This window comes from Centroberyx gerrardi, chromosome 16 (assembly GCF_048128805.1).
Source record: "Centroberyx gerrardi isolate f3 chromosome 16, fCenGer3.hap1.cur.20231027, whole genome shotgun sequence".
NCBI lineage: Eukaryota > Metazoa > Chordata > Actinopteri > Beryciformes > Berycidae > Centroberyx > Centroberyx gerrardi.
The window spans coordinates 8510542-8529965 of record NC_136012.1 but is presented as its reverse complement, the minus strand read 5'-3'; the positions used below and the strand labels follow the sequence as shown (position 1 = coordinate 8529965).

Here is a 19424-nt window from a genome sequence, read left to right as displayed (position 1 = left end):
AGTTAAGGTTTTGAAAAGGCCAGTTATTTCAATAATAGTGTTGTGTAATGAATTTTACCTTCCCGCCAGCAGTCTTTCTGTAATGGGTGTCCATAGGTATCACATGGTCCCATTTCCCCATGTTCTAATTTGAATGAATGAAATTACTGATTTATAACAGTATCCTTATGTCTGTGGCATGCAAGCTATTCCAGCTATGAGGATGGAAAAAAAGACAGGGTGTCAGCATAAAGTATTATGTAAACATAAGGTTTATTGCAAATGTGCAGTTGTATCCATACACCATAGTGAACACCTGTTTCATGGATACAGTACAGCAACAATACCGTTATCTTTACAAAACAAATAGAAACTTTAGCACTAGCTAACAAGACTTCTCCCTGTGAAGTTTTGCACATGGTCCTGGTTTGCTTGGCTCCTGTTGTTTTGAGAGTATAAGGCGAAGTCTTTGGTAGCTAGGAAACAACAACAGAGCTCGGTGTGGAAATGTGTTCTTCTCTTACTACGTACAGGCACTGTTGTCATGCCATTGTTTTCAAGTTGGCATTGGAACATTTTTTCAAAACGGGAGACCAGATACTGTGTGACGCTGCTAAAGTCAGGAGTGCATCTGCAGCAAGAAATGCAAGCGTCCGCTTGCTACACCGTCTCCACTACGCTAACCTCGGGACGTATAGACAGTATGTACATCGTAGTCATCCTTTACTGTGAAGAGCTAGGCGGATGAGGGAGGGGCAGATATGTCCGTCCCCTCCCGGTATAAAAAAAATCATCTTTACAGAACAATGTACAAGGCTCCTATTTTACAAACAGCTGATTTTTGTTCAGAATCACAAACAAAAACAGAAGATATAGCAGGATTCTATTTTCCCCCATAAGCAGCAAGCCCCAACTGCAGACAATACAAGCGTTGCATTTTAACGAATCATGGCAGCAGACTGATCAGAGTCTGCTGCACCAGCTCTTATAAGGCTATACTGCGTTAACCTCCACCTCTGTTGCCTTAGCTTGTCCTGTTGATTATTCTTGTTATGCTTAAATGTACATTAACATATGAGCAATACACTGTGGGTACAGGAAAAGTCCTCATTGCGTGGCTGAAGTGTATAGTTGTGAATCCACGGAGCTTGTATGTTGAGATCAGACAAATCCACATGATGGGGCTCTTTGTGTTGAGACATGGAGGACCGTCTCAGATGGGTCTCCTCTGGGTGGGGGAGAGGCAGCCCTCCCCCCCATTCCAAGTTAGCACCTGCAGGGCCAGCCCTATCACACCTCCTCACCCCCCCTCTCTCTGGAGCAAAGGGGGCTTGTTAGGAGGGTACGGCCAGGCAGGGAAGGCTCCCCCCTCTGTCTGAAAGCAAGCGCTCGTCGGTGCACAGTCAGCCCTCTCTCTTAGCGCTTTTGTCTACGAAAGAGAGACTACAACAAAAGAGTTTTAACGGTGTCAAAGAGGACAGGGCCCACGAGGCCGCACCGGGTCGGAGCGTCTTTAATTCTGCGTTGTGCTTTTTCAATGTCAACAGTTGTTATGTGTCTCATCGATCATTTTACAGCCCCGACGCTTCTCCCTCGTCGTCTCCTTCGTTCGGAGAAGGGGTTCTCGGCGGCGGCGGTGACGATTTCTTAACGCGTACGTCAAAAAAAGGAGGTCCATTACTGTGAAGAGGCAGTGGCTCTGCCCGCCCCAAGGCAGAGCCACTTACACGGCAGAGCCAGCGCTGAGGGTGCAGGGCTGCTGCTGGTGGTCCTGGGTCACCTGGGCGGGCTGGTTGTCCAGCGGTGACAGCGCGTCCGCCGGGATGCGAGACTGGAACTTCTCCAGCTGCTCGGGGCTGGCCAGGTTCTTCAGGAGGTTGTTCTCCCTCTCTAGCTGGTTGTTCTTCTCTGCCAGCTCTTTGATCTGCTCTTTGAGGATCTCCACCTCCTCGCGCACCGCGTACATCAGGTGGTTCTTGACCAGATCCTGCCATAGGAAAGAAGGAGAGAGGGGTCCATTTAGGAAAAAAAAGCATACAGAGACATGCAGAGACTTGTAGGCTGATCAGCTTGCATAGCTAATCCATTTGTTGTGGAGATGTGTTGAGGGGAATGACGTGTTTTGCCATCAGTGGATATCCGCAATTCTTAATTGTGGAGTCTGTAAATACTGGTGTGGATTGCTTTATTTGGCATGTGTAAGTAAACAAACAAGTTGCATGTTTGACTGTTATCTGTCTCTTTCTCTCTCTCCCTCTCTCTCTCTCTCTCTCTCTTTTGGGCTTCCTGCTGTCATCTCCTGCAGTACAGAGAGCTCTGCTTTGTCTGTCACGTGTATTAAGCATGCAGCAGCCCGTGCTGCGTACACATGACAGGCACTTCCCTGTTCATTTGTCAAGGGCTGGTCTCCCATAGGTAAACTCTGCAAGCAGGCTGCAGAGGAGGAATGGCCTTCTGCTTGGGAGGTCAGTGGGTTAGGACTGATCTCCTTATACTAATGTGCAAATTTGGTGCTTTCATAAGGAAATATAGTGGTTAGATGGACCAGAGATCATAGGAAAAAAGTTGCAGATTTGATCCTGGCAATAGCCAACGTGGGTCCATTACCAGCCAAGTGTCCATGAGCAAGACGCTGAACCTGGTGTTCACTCACTGCAAGTCACTCTTGATAAGAGCATCAGCTAATTGTCTAAAATGTGTATGTAGATCAAAGAGATGTGCAGTTAGATGCACTTTGAATGCTTCAAAAAACATGAGTGCAAGCAGTTTAAACCCTATTCATATCTGTGTCTGGTGTGTGGGTGGTGCAGCGAGTTGCTGTGTGATCTCAGCTTACCATCGCCTGTTCAATCTTGTTGTCGATGGCCACAACGCTAGCACCAGAGGCACTGCAGAAGAGAAGGAGAGAGGCCATAAGTTAAGTGATCAAAACATCTCACAGGCACACTTGCTCTCTTCCATACTGTGGAACGCCCCAGGCTTAATAGCAACTCATTCCCAGCCTAACATTTTATCAACAACACAAGAAACACGTAGGTGCCTCCTGAATTCACTTGACTGTTTACTCTAACCAAGAAAGCCCGCAGAACTGAAAGGGAAACTGTTCACTCCCCTGTTATCTAGTTTATTTCTTATGAGTCCAACATAGCGCGTTGCATGCTTTAGAATGTAGATCACGTTCAGATATGGGTTACAGTGTAACAGGGCAGTGGCTCATATGGTTACACTGAAGAGAGTAGCAGACGCAACTGTACAGTGCAAAGTCCAAACAAACAGCAGCAGGGAAGCAGCCACTTCCACAGGCAGTGTTTCTACGGATTTAAAAAGTTTACATTAAAAACTGTACATCGGCGCATTTATTTTGAACCGTTGTGAACAAAATAGTCTCGCAAAAAGAATATAATACGTGGAGGCCTGCGTCAGTTTGATACTAGGCCTATACGCTTGAGTCGATTTATAACAATTCTCTTACGCATTATTAACGAAAACAATGTATTTAAGAATGGGGTTATTGCATCGAATAATTACCTGTTGTCAAGTTTGACCGAAACCACGTCTCCCCCGAGTAGCGAGGAGAAGAAAGAGATGGAGAAGTTATGCAACTGGTAGACGGCCACTTCCATTGGGGTTTTGGCGAACATCTCCGTGCTCATGTTGAGTACCAGACTCGTTTGGATAATACTTTTCGCCACGTTTGCGACTGGTTGGTAACCTAAGATTAAAATCCGGATTTGTATTCAGCTTAAATCACGATGCACTAACTCGCTGCCGTGCTGCTGGCTGAGCGCAGTGCAGTGTCGGTGATGTGAGCTTCGTTGGGTTTAACAGGCGACTGATGCTATTTTCTGCCACCGGCCGGTATATGAGTGGCTCGTATCCTGACGTCATTTTACGCGCGCATATATTAGTCAGATGAGTTCGCGGGGCCATACTTTGTGGTGCGTTCACGTGACGTCGGAAATTGTGCACATACGTCTCGAGCGCATATCAACGACCCAATAATGTGGTAAATACAAGAAAGTAGTGGAGAGTAAACTCATCTGAACTCACTTTATCCACCTTTTCATTTGCCGAATACAGTTTACCGGCCTTTTTAGCCGGACATAATCTTTATGACATCATTTCATGTTATAAAATCATCCATTATAGTATGTTTTTTACATAACTTATATTATTATATATTTCTATCCTAGACAATTACACACCTTATAGGTTTTTGCCACTTTACCTCTGTTTTACATTTGCACAAACCTTGAAGTTGCACAACTTAGTTTGTATTATACTTTGATATTTTCCTTTTGCTTTTATTGTAAATATTTTTGCTTGAATGTTGTTACTTTATTTTAGTGTCTCTATGTTCACTATCTACTTTTTGCTATTTTATTTTCGCTATCTGTTTAATGCTATTGTTGATAAGGTCCACAAATATGTACATGTACATGTTTGTACTAAGTATAGACTATGCATATGACACATAAACTTGAACTTGAACGTGTAATATCAAACTGATATACGTTTTATGAAATGGGGATGTTTGAAAGTATGACTGATTTTTATTTAGATTTGTGGTCGTTCTCCTTATGATGAACACCGACTGGAGTTCATAGTTTACCCACGTTTATTATTTACCTCTGTAAAGGTAGGTAAATACGACTGGGAAAGTCAGAATGTGAGAGCATGGAAGCCATATCAACAACGTGATAAACGTGGTAAAATCGATGGATACAGTAACTTCATGTCTGACATGCATTTTCTCCACTTCATTCTTTGCAGTGCAAAGTATCTCTGTGTCAATTCATTTCTAAAATTAAAAAAAAGGGCCATAAAAAATTGTTACAGATTCCATGTTGTTATTACTTCTCAGCAAAAACACTTGACAGTTTCGGAAAGTACGAGCTTAGGAGGAGCACGTGAAGGCAACATTGTGTCTGCCCCGCTTCTGAACTCTCCTCCTCCGCTCAGTTGACCCGCAGACCGACTTCTCCAAACTCCTCACCGAACAAACAAGCTCAACAAACACAATAAAAACCAAGGTAACGATACTGGGTCTATATAAAGAAGCCAACCATCTTTCATGTAGGAAGAAACTAGAATTGGCCGCCGGAAAAGTTGCATAACAACATACATGGCACCAGGTGTTTTGTCTATTATCATCTAAAATCCAGCTGAATCACTGAGCTCATTTCAGTGATTTTGTAAAGGACAATATCGTTTTATTCTAATATCCAAAACGCATTATTCTTAATTACGAGTACCTTCATTTGACTAGTGTAAACATTCACGAATGAAAAATAATCTTCTCGTTCTTCATGCTCTGACACATACTATGCAATGATTGCTTACATTGTAATGAAAGTTTGTTCCTTTCATTTTGTTATTGCAGTAACTGCACATGCAATAACAGAACGCCTTGCACCATCCCCCACTCCGGTTTTCCCGTCCAAAGGTACTTTTCCACCTCTCTCCCGGTAAATTTCCCTTCCTGTCTACTTCAGAACTCTATCGGTCTCTAGTGGCGACAATGTAGAATGCACCGGCCCACGAGGGACAATATTGATCACATGGCTTATGGTTCAGGACACAATGTTTATGAAGGAATTTTCCGTGCTCCTTTACGACCCTCTTCCCTGGTTTTAAAAAATTCCGTATGTTTTTCCCGTAAATTGGGAAAACATATGGGGAAATCAGACTGAAGGACACATCGCAAAAATGCATTTATTTATTTATTTACTTAGTTACTTACTTACTTAACATTTAATATGGGGAACTAACAGTGCAATGTATTTTCTGAACCCACATTAAATTAGTACAATTTGTGGAGCAAACTTGGTCACAGTCAAAGGTATTTAGGCCACCAACACATGGTTTTGTTCTGTCTCAATAATGCGGTTCTATTCAGGATCAACACCTGACAGTGTGTCTACTCACTGCCCGTATCGTCATACGTCAGCCTAGCTGGAATGCTGAAACACTGCCCTGGTTTATGACCTCTTGTACTTAATAATCTGATAATCTCTCCAATTTACATGGTACTGTACATGGCACAGCAACACAGAGCTTGCCTCACATGATAATAAACAAGTTGCGGTACAAGCCGAAAACACAGAAGACACAGAGTGAAAAGTTCAGTTACAAAATCATCACCTGTCTCTTATCTTTTGTTTTTTTTCTCTCTCCCCTGCACGGCATCTTCCGCTGAACACTGACTGCGGCTGTTATTGCACAATAGCCCTTGTTGTTTTGCTTGATGTGCCCAGGTTAATAGAGTCATTGCCTGTAGTGCTGCTCAGCTGTCATATCATGTTGCCTTTTGGTGTTCCACTTCTCTGACTCATTAGTGATAACAAGCCAATTAACATTCTACCAGTGAATTGCTGTTGCAGTATCATTTTCTCTTTAAAAGCCAAGGACCTGTAGAACATTAAGCCAGAATACCTCTTACAAAGATGCACTGTTGACGTTTCATAACCAAAGCTAGCTGAAAGGTGTTACAGGTAAAGTGGACCGCATCTGAAATAGTGATACATAACCTGGAGGCCGTTAACTCTTTGATCCCTGCGTGGCACTTGGGCTCGGTCTGCCACGTTTTAGCCAGAGAGAAAAGAGCTCTCTTACGTAACAAAACAATTAGGGTGGAAAGGCTGAGTTTTGGTCAGCCTAACAAGACTAAGCAGAAAGCACATTGACTGGGCATTAGGGCCCATAGTGCCTGTCGTCTCAGGTTCCGTGCTGTGACGGTACAGCTGCCAGGTTTAATATCGGGCCCCGTTGCGGTGATGAGGGGCCAGTGAATTACCTCGGCCCCACTATGATAGCCCCCATCTCCGTGCGGGAGGGGGGGGGGTCAGACTGATTGCCGGTGGCTCGGCCGAGGTGCACAGATACAAATTGCAGACAGTGGGGGAACCGTCCTGCTGTGTGGCTGGTTGCTGGGATGCTTATGACTTTCCTGTTTCGTGTTCTTTATCTACAGTTTACTGTACGTCCATCTTAACAAGTCATTTACTCTCATATTCAGCCTTCAAATCTTATTTTTTTTAAACCAAGATAAAAATTCTGCCAAGGGGATGAGATAATTCCACTTGTTTCCAGTGCAGTTGCACTTGTTTCAAGAATTTTCTAGCAATGACTGTCTTGAAACAAGTCAGAATAAGGCAGATCACTGCACTACTATCGAAGAAAATAACACTTGATTCTTCAAAAAGTTGATTTGCATTGGAAACAATTGAAATTGTCTAAGATTTGTTCACTTGTTTTAAGAAAATGATGATTTCAGGACTATAATAATAGACTAAATAACTTGTTCAAATGGAAATTTTGTGTGCACTCCAATATTCCTGCAGGATACCAACTGGCTGACCATGTTTGGCTCGTGCCAAATCCAGTGAGTCACTCTAAAGCTAGGCGATGGGCCACGCTTTCCGTCAGATGTCCCTTGCAAAAGAGCCAACCGCATTATATAACGCTGTGATTCATCTGCGCCGCACGTCCAAACGGCGGACATGCCGCCAAGCACCCGGCCTTTGTTTTGAGTATCATTTTCAGGCTTTCTTTACACAGCCTTACACGGCTTAGAAACATCAGTGAAAAAAATGCATTTTCTGTCCTTTTCGGACGCTCTTTCACTCCTCCTCGCTTCCTGTACGTCCCGTCCGCACTCTCAGCATTTGGAATGCGTGGCGGAGCGCGGCCCAGAGAACACACCGGGTCGCCATAGGCTGCACTGCCACAGGCCGTCTCGGAGGGAGCTGTCAGTGTGGGCAAGACAGAGCGCCGGCTACAAGCAATGAATACTGAGTGCTCGGCATACACTAGGGCACTCAGGGAAAATCATTATTATCACATCACCTATAAGTCTCCTCGGCCGTGAATAGCAAAGAAGGCGCGCGGCCTCGGTCTCGCTCAGGAGGGTTTTCAATCAATTTACCTGGCTGTCAATTTCTGCCCTTGGACTGGGGATGTAATACTGTGTGATATTTTGCATGCCGCACAGCTGTCAAAGGGCTGTAATGTGAAAATGTGCCCCGCCGCAAATGCAATCAATTTGTTTTGTTGCATGTGTGCGTGTGTCCAAATGATGCGGACAAAATCTATACGGTTCCGTGGCAAAAGCCCAAGCTCATTTGTCACCATTCACAGAACAGACCACATATGTTATTTATATACTTTAATATTACTTCAGAGTGACTCACTGGATTCTGCGTGAGATACTAAGAAGGCTGGAAAGCTTCACATAGAGAACATGCAGAAGACGCTGACAGTCTTGACATTGTTACCCAGAGGCTGGTAGAGACGTCTCTCCCTGCCTGCTTTCTGTACTCTGAACACAATGTGAACAGCATCTCCGTCTCAGTTTACCCAATGTGTCATCAGTGAATACCTCAGCGATGAATTACAACAAAATGATCATCAAGGTTTTAATCAGATAAACGGCAAATGCTTCACTTTGCTGCTATATCCATTTAAACTGGATATGGAGCTGACGGAGAAAATGTTGCAACAAAATGTAGGGACGTTTTAGAGAAATCCTCCTCAGTTGTGGTTCTTTTTAAACTATCTGACATGTCTGACCTTTGTGAGCAACAATTACGGTAACAATCTCCAGCAGAGCTTTCAAAGAGCTTAAAGTTTAACACGCATTCCCTTTGAGTGGCATTGTAATCCGAGAGAAAAGCCTTTTCTCTGCGCCTTCTGACTCAAATATCCTGCAACCCTGCATTATTTAGTGTCATAAAGCACTCACTGAGGCGCTGCCTCTGCCGCGTGTTTCAGCTTTCCCATGAACCGTCTTCCACCTGCACATCAGTCACTGTCACCTGTCACCGTCACGTCAAACTTCCTCTCACACACACACACACACACACAGGAAGGACGCGCTCCCCGACCGGCCTCCTCCTCCTCCGCCTCCCCGCCACTTACCGACGGTCCGGCCTCTTGAACAGACTCGGTGAGTAAGGGGGCGAGTAGCTCACGGCTCTCTCGGGATAGCTGAAGTGCTGGTAGTGACAGCAGGGTCTCTGGGGCGGCTCGGCCAGGCGCCGGGCGCACACCGTCCGGGGCGAGGGCGGCTTGGCCCCGGCGGGGGCGACTTCGGCGGGACGCGACCGACGCTGTCCCATCCTGGCTACCGAATGAAGGGGACGCTCAAGAGGCAGGAACCCTTTGACTCTTTGCTCACTGCTGTGCTGTTTGCCCTCAACAGCGTGCTCTCAAAGCAACAAAGAGACAATTGAGCACTTGCGATACCTCTGGACATGGAGCCGTAAGGGCAAGTGCCATGCGCAGACTGGCACGCGTGTGATGCATTTCCAAGTCAATGCATCACAAATAGCTCTAGATTCCTAATGAATATGACAACATGAAACGGTGCCAGTGTTTCATGTTTACATTACTGGGAACTCCATGGCAGACAACTCAAGCAAAAGATCTCTAACTGTACCTGAAGGGAATAATCATCATGCCTGTCTCCACAGCTCATTCAAACAGTGTTGATGTGTGTAATAAAACACACAGTTGCACCATTGTTCCATGAGGTGAAACAAACTAAGACTCCACATTATGATCTTATCGTACGCCAGACACTAAACGCAGTCAAACAACAAGTGTCACAGGTTATTTTGATATTATACATAGTTTCAGCATGTTGAGTGACATTCTGAAAGGTCACTTTGGTATTTGAGCCTTTCATCATAGAGAAATTGTCTCATTGTCTCAGGTACTGTAGCTTCCTACTTCCTTGATACCTATCTAGGAACCGTCCTAATAAGCGACCTTGTTTGACTGTAGGTAGCAGAGAAATAAATAGTTTGAGACAGACGTCATGTGACTGTGGTTAGCGTTACACGCCGCCAACAGCCAGTATGATCAAACTGATGTTGCAAGGTGTTATGGGATGTCCTACTCCGCCTAAGGAACCACTGTATTCTTACTTCAAAATTGACCAAAACAAGGTACCTTAAAAGGATGCTTCCTATGTGTCCTACTAGAATGAGACAGTACTACTTGAAAATTTTGACTTCCTACCCAGAAATGCTACATAAACAGGGAGCATTTCTATGATCTAAATAGCGAGATATGTTTTGACTGTAAAATCAAGTTGAGGCAGATGAAACTGGCTAAGTGGTGCATTATATAATATTTCAGGTGAAGCGTCTGGTGTTCATTATCCTCTGAACACGTTTAAGTTCTGATTAAGTGGGTATGTCGGGTTTCAATAAGCCTCCTGTGTCATCAGGGGTATAATTAATGCACTCATGCAGGGAGAGGTGCTGTTGCTGGTAGAGGTGTAACGGCAAAACTAAGCCTCCCTCACAATGATTGATGGCAAGCTGCTGTCTAGTTTGGCAGGTCCGGGTAAATATCTCACATCTCCGTCTTCTATCTAATCCATTTTCTTGGCAAAATTATATTTGATATTGTATTTACAGAATGTGATACACAGCAGAGTGTGTTTGGCACGGAACGTCATGTTTAACCAGTTTCTGCGTGTTGCCTTTTTGTTCGCATAAGTATTCTCTACTGTTCTTTAATCTTCACCCTAGGCATGCAGATGATTTGGTTTGTAATATTTTGGCATCAGCATTGAGCACTATACAGGATTTGATCTTGCAGTGCCATAATCCAGGGTGAGCACTCATACAGAAGGCCAATTCAGATGTCAAAAGCATTATGTACTAACATACAAGTAGTGGCCATGGAGAACAACAATGGCAGAAGAATACTAATCAGGGAAAATCAGGTTAAATTGGTCAAAATAGCAGTTCATATTTGTGAAGTTTGCAAACTGTAAATCTCACTGCCCTGTTGTTTACAATGAGAGCTTGTGCCTCAAGTGAATTATCACCACACCAGTCTCTAAGTCAACAAACACCATCATAAATATCCTTGCAGTGGTGCCATTTTGATTCGCTCGATCCCTGACAATCACTGATCACAATCAGTACTCAAGTTATTTACCTGGGACCTGGTTCACTTGTAATTAGGCAGAGTGAGCTCGTAAAAATGCGACAAAGTACACTTATCCATTCTGGATCAGACCAAAGAAATCAAACTGTAGGTGTGGTCTCACCCTTAGATTAAGCATGGAAACACGCCAAGTTTCTACTGCTGATATACGATATGCCCTTTATTTTAACTCTGGGTAAGGTGTGGACTCTCTGTTAAGTGCGGCACTCATCTGCTGTGGCTGCTGAGAGGATAACCTTCTCCAAAAGCTGGAAAATGCACCATGAAAGATTGCGAGGGAAAAGATGTAATTACGCCACCATCCAAAGCGCTCTCCATTTCAAATTAACACGCATGGTCTGATGGGCGTACAGTAGGTAATTGATGCATTTTACAACTGGAGCCATGAGAGAAATGAAATGAGACAACACCGGTTATTTTGGTTCTTCACCCACACAAGTGGTGCCATGTAATTATGTGTCCTCAGACAAAGTAATTACGATCTGACACACACACCGTGACCCACACTCTCTGTACAACACCTGGGAACACACACACACACACACACACAAACACGCACACACAGAAGGGGAGAAAGGGGTAAATTGAGCCGGCGGGTAAGATGAGCCACCCCTTATTTCTAGGCAACCATACACAAAATGAATCACGTGATCATAGATTTAGGAAGAGTAATTAATTTCAAAGAGCAAATGGAGAGCCAGGCCAAAAAAATAGATTTTTGCTGTCAGGTGATTTCATCATGGTAAAGATGTCATGATTCTTGTATCTAAATGGAATTAGATATGTTTGATACATTTATATTAGTTTAAGGCTTTAAACAACATGTACAACATGAAGACATAAACTGTGGGCCTGACTTGCTATGTGAAGCAGTGTTGGTAAATTATTGAGGTTAAGGGGTAAAATGTGCCACTAGCCCTGAGGTAAGCAGTGCAAAATACCAACTTTTTTTGCACTTCTAAAACTGTATTAGCTACAGAAATGTTATATTTTCCACGAATGCCCAACAACCTCAAGTATACATACCAGTTATTGTTGGAAATAAATACACATTTATATTGGCGTAGTACCACAAAATGTAAAAAGTGGCTTATTTTACCCCGTTCTCCCCTACTTGCAAAATTGTTACAACATCAGGAGACACCACCACCGTGTGTGTGTGTACTTTTTTATATTTGTGTGTGATTTGCGATCGACTGATAAGTATCTTGACGGAGAGCCTTGTTACGACGACATCCTAACCCTTAAGTCGTTCATCACCACCAGGAAGGGGAAACATACACACACACACACACACACACACACACTGGCCGGTACCCCGTTACACAACAACCTCAGAGATGGTCATTCACTTGATCTGCACTGCACTAGGCTTCATTGGAGTTCACATTGAGAGGCAACACAGTGGCCCATTGTCTCGTTATAACGCCGTCCCCTCCAGTTGTCTCAGGGACCCAGCAAGCAACGGCGCTCCCATTTTCAGGCAACTGAACATACAGTTCATTTACACTACACTGAAACTAATATCACGTTACATCACAACGAATACCAGCAAATAGCGCTATATATATTGCCGCTAACAAGCCTGGGGACTTGGCATCCGGCAGCAGGCTGCGAGTCAGCTTTAGTCAGGCAGCTGTAGGCTATAATCTAAAGATTTACCTTGGGTTCTAACAGGGAGAAAGCCCTCGCTTGATTTACTGTGAAAATACTGAAATAGGACAGAGACTCAGTGGGGAGTGTTAAGGGAGTACCGCTGCATTGTGAGCCCTTGTTAGGCCAAATGCAAAAACCCACCCCAGACGCCCATAGGAGCTGTGATCCTCTCCTAAAGATGAGTCCCATCTGTGTTTTAGTGCAAACACATGAGGGCATGAAAACGCTCGTACACACTGCACACACACACACACACACACACACACACACACATACGACTGTCTGTTCTGAAAGATAAGGGATTAGACTCTCAGGGTATTTTGGATGCAGTAAAGTGGTCTCGCTAATAGCTCCATGGATGCCCCAGAAAAGGTCAAAGGTTGTGGATTCAATCGGCCATGCAGTGTTAAATAGCAATGAACTATATTATTAGCAATGTCTGAGCCCTTTGACTCGTTATGGGTTGGCTAGTTTACCTCAGACCTTTGTCAAAGATCTGTTGGTCTGCCGCTGTGCTGCCGGTTGTTTTTCCTGTTCTGCTGAACTTAGACACACACCACTGAAAATCAATTCCACTTTCATCTAAAAAAAAAAATGTCAGACCTGAAAATGCGGGGTAGAAAAACAAAGGAATCAGCTTTGGATTGTAATAAATGAAACGCATTGCATATGCTTGGTGCACAGTCTGAGTAGTTCCACTGGAAAAAGTGGTTCCAAATCTTGCTGAGTGGCCGCGGCCGTCACTTCGCGTGGCACCAGTGATAAATACACTGTTGAGTCACGTCCCAGAACAAAAGGTTACTGAGGTCAAAGCCATCTGTCTGTATTCATCTCCCCATGTTCCTTTAGTGTATACCTCAGCTGTCTGTGTTTGTGTGTGTGTGTGTGTGTGTGCCTACTCTGAGAAGGAGTCCCCTTCAGCTGTGAAATGCTGACATCAGGCTAATGGGTACATACAGCACTGAAATCCATCACAAGACTGTTGCGACACTGAGAAATCTACCGCATGTGCTGTGAAGCTGAAGCACAGGGAATTATCACAAGGCTAACCAATGGGTTTTTACACAGCTATTTGCTCCCAGTTTGTAGTTTCAATATTTATTGCATGACTAAATGTGTCATCTGTTGAGCTTAAATATACTATGTGTAGCATTTTAACATAAATGAATCATTACCACATTCGTTTTCAGACTTTAGTGTAATTACCATAACCAAGTGAGAGCCTCTATCGGCCTCTACACAGCATTTATATTGTGTGCCATGTCGGATTTTGTGGGAAATTTGCTTTATGGCACAAAGGGATATTTCTTTATGGCACAAAACAGGGAGAGGGCGCTGTTCTTCCAGTATAAACAGAGCTAAAGCTTTCAGAGTTTCTCATGATGACAGATGGTGGAGGGAGTGAAACGCAGATGGAAAAATCACTTCCGACATGTTTATCCTCTGCAGTAAAGTGAAAGAGAAAACATCCTCTCTGTGACAGGTGGCAACGGGGTTTATGGGAAACGTGGTCTTCATTTTGACTAGAACTACCAATATTGTTAGTGAGAGAATCTCACTTATTTACAGTAATTATACCAAGATATCGCAATTAATTTGACAACTATATATTGATATTTACAAATGCTACACATGGCACCTTCAATTAACAGCTTTTTTGCCAGATTAGATGGTAGCAGAAGACAGTAACAGTAAAGATGGAAGACAGTAAGTAGGCAATATGTGACTATGTGATCTAACCATAGCATAGAACTGAATGTAGGACATAAGGAGCTAAAGTCTTGCACCACAGAGTACCATAATATTTTGTTTCTATGTTGCTAGATTCAGAAATGCTTGCTATAAATGTGAATTTAGGATGATGATTCTCTGGATTTTCCCATACTATGACCCAGAAATGGTGGATTAACTCAATTCTAAATTGCATTTCATATTCTTGTGTATGCACCTCATCCAGTTGTCATTTCTCAGTACAGGGATGGGCAATCATGACGATCACCAAACACTAGACCAGGTGATTTGACTGATCAGTTCCCCCTCTCTGGTTGAGGAGTGTCAAGTCAGTGAAATCATCTGGTGTAGTCTTCGGTTGGAACGAAAACCTGCAGACTCTCGGCCCTGCATGCCACATGATTACCTATTCCTGTCTTAGCAGATGCAAGCAACCGGATGACTAAAGCCCTCTCCTCCTTTCTTCCTCTCTACCATCCTCCTCCTTTCCCTGACCTGCTCCATCTCCTTTCCTCTGGCCCACATCTCATCTCCCCCTTCCCTTCTCTAAATCTCCCTCACTCCAACCATCCGTCCAACCCTCCCTCCTTTCTTCATCTCTTTCCCCGCCGCCTGCCGTCTGGCTGAGTGCTGCAGCTGCGTGACCCGAGTCACCGGCAACTGGGACGAGACCGGAGGGTGTCGGGCCCTGGCGAGCCGTCCCCCGGCGTGTGTTTGTGTGCTCGCGGGTGTTTGTGTTTGCCCGTGTGTCTGTATGCATGCTTGCATACGCGCATGCTGATGTGCGCCTGGCCTCATCGGCACAATCTGGATCGGACTGGATGACGGACACCCCGCTAACTCTCGCCGCGAGCGTCGTCCAAACACTGGATGGTTCCCACAGACTCCAGCGGACTGCTCCGCTGAGCACTAAAGCTGATCCTCTGTCACCTGCGGGATGACGATGGAGCAATGACTTAAGTTCCCACGGATAATGAGAGACAAGTCATTGGCGGTCATTCTTGAAGTCTGTTATACATGGACAGCTCAAGGCGATATCAAGCGTAGCTTTGATGAAAATAAGGATGGTCATTTTTTTTGTCATGTATTTGTTTCTTAAAGCCTATTGTGTTATCCATATTCATTTTGTGCCATGTGTCAATCCCTCTCAATCTCCAAGGCCATGAATCATAGTGAGTCACGCTGGTGAAATTTTGCCAACCGGACAAACGGTAAAAAAATTGCCTCTAACTGAAAGATAGCAATGATCCCCAGGCTGTGGTTTCTAATAAGTTGCTGATATTAGCCTGGGGCAGTCTTGCCACAATGCTGAATCAACCCGGGGCACGGGGCCCGGCTTCCAAGTGATCTCGACAAGTCGTACAAATCATATTATTCTCCTTCAACAAGACCACAGCAATTACTCAGGCCCAAATCCAAATTGAATCAGCTCCCCTCCTTCCATACATAACATGCTCTGACTCACAAGCAGGAACACCGTGAACCTAAACGATGATGACAGAATATCATAATATTGATCTACTGGGGGTTTTATCTAATGCAATTTCGTTTATGAAATTGGACTGAGATGTATACAGATAGAGGTTAGATAATGTAATGTTTTCAGAAGCAGCAGCAATGTGGTTTGTGAAATAATAGTATTGTATTCAATTAAATAGAACAGTTTTGTGGTTTCGGCACAGAAGTGCCCTGCGGTCTGAGCCATGTGTGAATTCATGTGCAAATCCGTTCCAGATACAGTGGCCTGTCCTGTTGAAATCACATTGCTTGATAGCTACAGTAAAGGAGCAGTGTTTATATAGCATGCTAGCTTCATTTAAATGTATTTATTTGGGGGCAAAAAGTGGATACATGGTAAAATGTCCATACATGTGCATATGAACCCACAGGTTAGCATTAGTATTAATATTATATATAGTTTGGAATAGGAAATGGAATAGGAATAGGAATGGGAATGGGAATAGGAATACTAGTTTGCCATATTAAAAGCTAAATGGTCAGACGGTATGAAAAAAATATCCTATCCCAGTTCTCCTTAGTACTGAATGTACAATTATCCAGATCAGCACTGTAACGGCTCTGGGGATCTCACCCGCTGTTTATGTTTGAACTTGAGGCAACTGTTCTCCTCTCCCACAAGACTTTGCTTTACAGGAAAACACTATTGAGGAGTGATTTATTGCTGCGGACACTGCATCTGTGCAGACGGACATCAAGCATTGTTGTGTTCATATGTAAATATGCACATAAATCCAGCCAAGCCATACAGTTGTACACCATTCACAGAGAAAAGCCTCTTTTTTATGTGTCTCAAAGGGGAACCTGATATAACTCAAAGTGCAGCTGGGGAACGGTGCAACGCGGACCTCATGTATATTCAGCACCGCGTATAACTCTCCGGTCCGAATAGCATCGTGGATTAAAACCATTCAACTTTTGAGCTGCGAAAGCCACAGGGGGAGAAGATCTATGCAGTCCGACAGCGGTACAGTGGATCACATGCAAGCAGATGAGAGGGCTGGAGCCTGGGAGAACGTGGTGTACGTTATATTTCCTCAGCCTGTCTGCGTGGTGAGGATCCCCTACCGACACGGGACAGGCCGAGATGGGCGCGGGCCGCTCCAGATGTGCAGGCCCCCGTTCCACGGACTGTTAAAGGGAAACATGTTGCCGTTTTTAATGGAAGAAAGCTCAGAGAAGCCTTAATGAGAAAGTGCAATTAAGGCGGCCACATCTCCTTAAGGAGAGAGACTGAAACGTATATCCAGATGTCGGCCACCCGCATGCAGACTGTAAACAGAAACACGTTGGGCCGTAAACACAAATATTACATAATGATTCTCACTGCTAAAATGAGTGAAGGTAATGAGGACTTATTGCAGTGTTAATTACACCGCACTTTAAAAATAAGTAATAACATTGTAGTGAACATTTTGAAAATGTAATTGAAGCCATAAGGACGTTTCGTCTGTAGTGTGACTTGTAGCAAATGTAATGTGAGTGTGACTTGTATCCACCGATGTCTTGATCTACCCGTTCCTACACTTGCCAGGATAAAGTGTTTTTCTTCTTAGGGCGACTCACAGCATAGCGTGATCCTGTGCCTCTGAAACGCTCCATTAGCAGTGTACTTGTCTCTCCAGCTGTGCTTTACCCTATACGCCCGTCCGGATGAACGTATCTACCTCAAGCGGAGCGAGAATGTTTCATAATTGGTCGGTTTATGGTGTTTTGTTCTCACCTCAGCCCTTGATCTGTGTTCTTCATGCGTGGCTGCTAAAAGTCAAGTGTAATCGATGACCTGTGGTTATACAACAGGCTGCAGGGCCTCCTATAGGCCTGCCAGCACTCCCCAGTATGGTATGGTGTATCTGAGAGGACGGAGTGGACGGCTTATATAAGTCTGGTTCAACAATGGAGATGCACACATGGCTGGAGTATGGATTAAGTGAGGTATTAATGCACATGCACGCACAGGCTTGAAATGGTGGTTTTAAGAGAAAATTAAAAACATACTGTTTTGCTGCAGCATGTAAGTTCTTCTAACCATACATTACTTTCTAATATACTGTTTTATGCATATTTATACTTTAACTCTTTGATGTTTTTCTTTTGTCATGTTTGTGAAGCACTTGTTGCATCATTGTATGGAATGTCTGTGTTGGTTCATTTCAGTCATCCAGGTAGTAAGTGGTCCCTTTGTATGGAATGTGGCCTATAAATAAATTTGACATGAGTTGGTACATTTTGTCTGTGGCCAGTAAGAATAGAGGTTGAGCAACCTGTGTTCAGCCTCTATTCTTTTATAAAAACTCATTTGGCTGCAAAAAAAAAAATGAATAGTCTGGTAAAATTCCAAATCCACTGCCCAGTGTTGAAAAGAGGTTTCACACCCTGCGCATACCATATGTCTACACTTAGTCATAGCTACACACACACACACACACACTTTTGTCACTTCTGCCTCGATCAGCTCTGTTTCCTCATACACTGCTTCATTATACATTCATGGGCTACATGCAGAGGTTATGCAATGCCAAAAGGAGTGTGTGAGCACATGGAAATGATCAGACACACCTGCACACACACACACACGCAGAAAAGTAGAATGCATGCACACACCAATGGTTGCCCTTTTCACCTCCTCTCCCGAGCTCATATCTCCACTGACTGTGGTTTTGGCTCTATCACAGCCAATAAAATAATAGTTGAGTATGATTCAAATAGTTTGAAAGGTTCACAAGGTTTCACTTCATGTTGACGTTCTCTTCCCAGGTTGGAGGCGATCCAAACGTCTGAGATTTTGGGCTAAGGCTGAAATATGTGGAACCATATTCAAGTCTATTTTTTGCCCGTGACTGATATCAGTGCAGCGGGATTAATATTGTACCAAGAGAGCACTATTTCAGGATGTGACTCAGACAGGGGGAAGGATCACCATCAAAAGCTGCAGCGTGATCCAAGCAAACCGCGCCGTGCCGGGCTAAACACGGCAGGGAGGTTGTTTGGGAGTCTACAGGAACCCCAGCCTATCCTGCTTTCAAAAAAGCTGCAGCCAAACCCTTCAGACACAGACGCACGTCTTTTAAGCTCCACTGATTGGTCATTTGGGGCTTTTTTTTTTTTCTTCCTCTTGGTTTCAGTCCATTGGTAGACGTGCAGCGGGGGCCTGGGAGCAGGGAACGGATACTGGCGTGATTTCGGGACGTGCTTCATGACATTGTTGCACTCTAAAGCACAAATCTAACAAAGGTGTTTGGAAGTGACACCTTGTTATCCTGTTTCCCATGTAAAATCAAGAAGAAAAATAAAAGGATCATGATATAGAATGCGGCATATACACAGAGATTGTAGATGTCACTTCCCTCGACGCGGCTTTCACGGTACTTTGAGCTGTGACAAAACAAAAGAGAACAGCTTGTGTTTTTTGTAATGAGATCCTCCTTGAAAACACCTTCTCGCAGCACGAACATCCCGCTTTGAGATGAATGCAAATGTGTGAGCTGAATGTGAGTTACTCTTGGCTGCTGACAATCACACTAATGACTTCACTACCTCGCGCTTTGAGTGACTGGTTTGCATAATTGCAAACG

General features: G+C 44.1%; 1 protein-coding gene across 2 annotated transcripts in view; it reads right to left on the bottom strand.

The window, feature by feature from the left end:
- Positions 1-233: 233 nt before the first annotated feature.
- The window catches only part of tsc22d3 (TSC22 domain family, member 3), a 39676-nt gene continuing 20485 nt past the window's right edge, over positions 234-19424 (bottom strand). Inside the window, exons 1-3 of one of the 2 annotated variants that reach the window (XM_071917171.2) lie at positions 3508-3825; positions 2816-2867; positions 234-1966 (exon numbers count right to left, since the gene is read on the bottom strand). In XM_071917171.2, the coding sequence (XP_071773272.1) occupies positions 1703-1966; positions 2816-2867; positions 3508-3632 (441 nt within the window). In that variant the 5' untranslated portion in view covers positions 3633-3825 and the 3' untranslated portion in view covers positions 234-1702. Of the gene's footprint in view, positions 1967-2815; positions 2868-3507; positions 3826-19424 lie in introns of those variants that run through there. The other variant, XM_071917165.2, reaches the window with a different exon arrangement.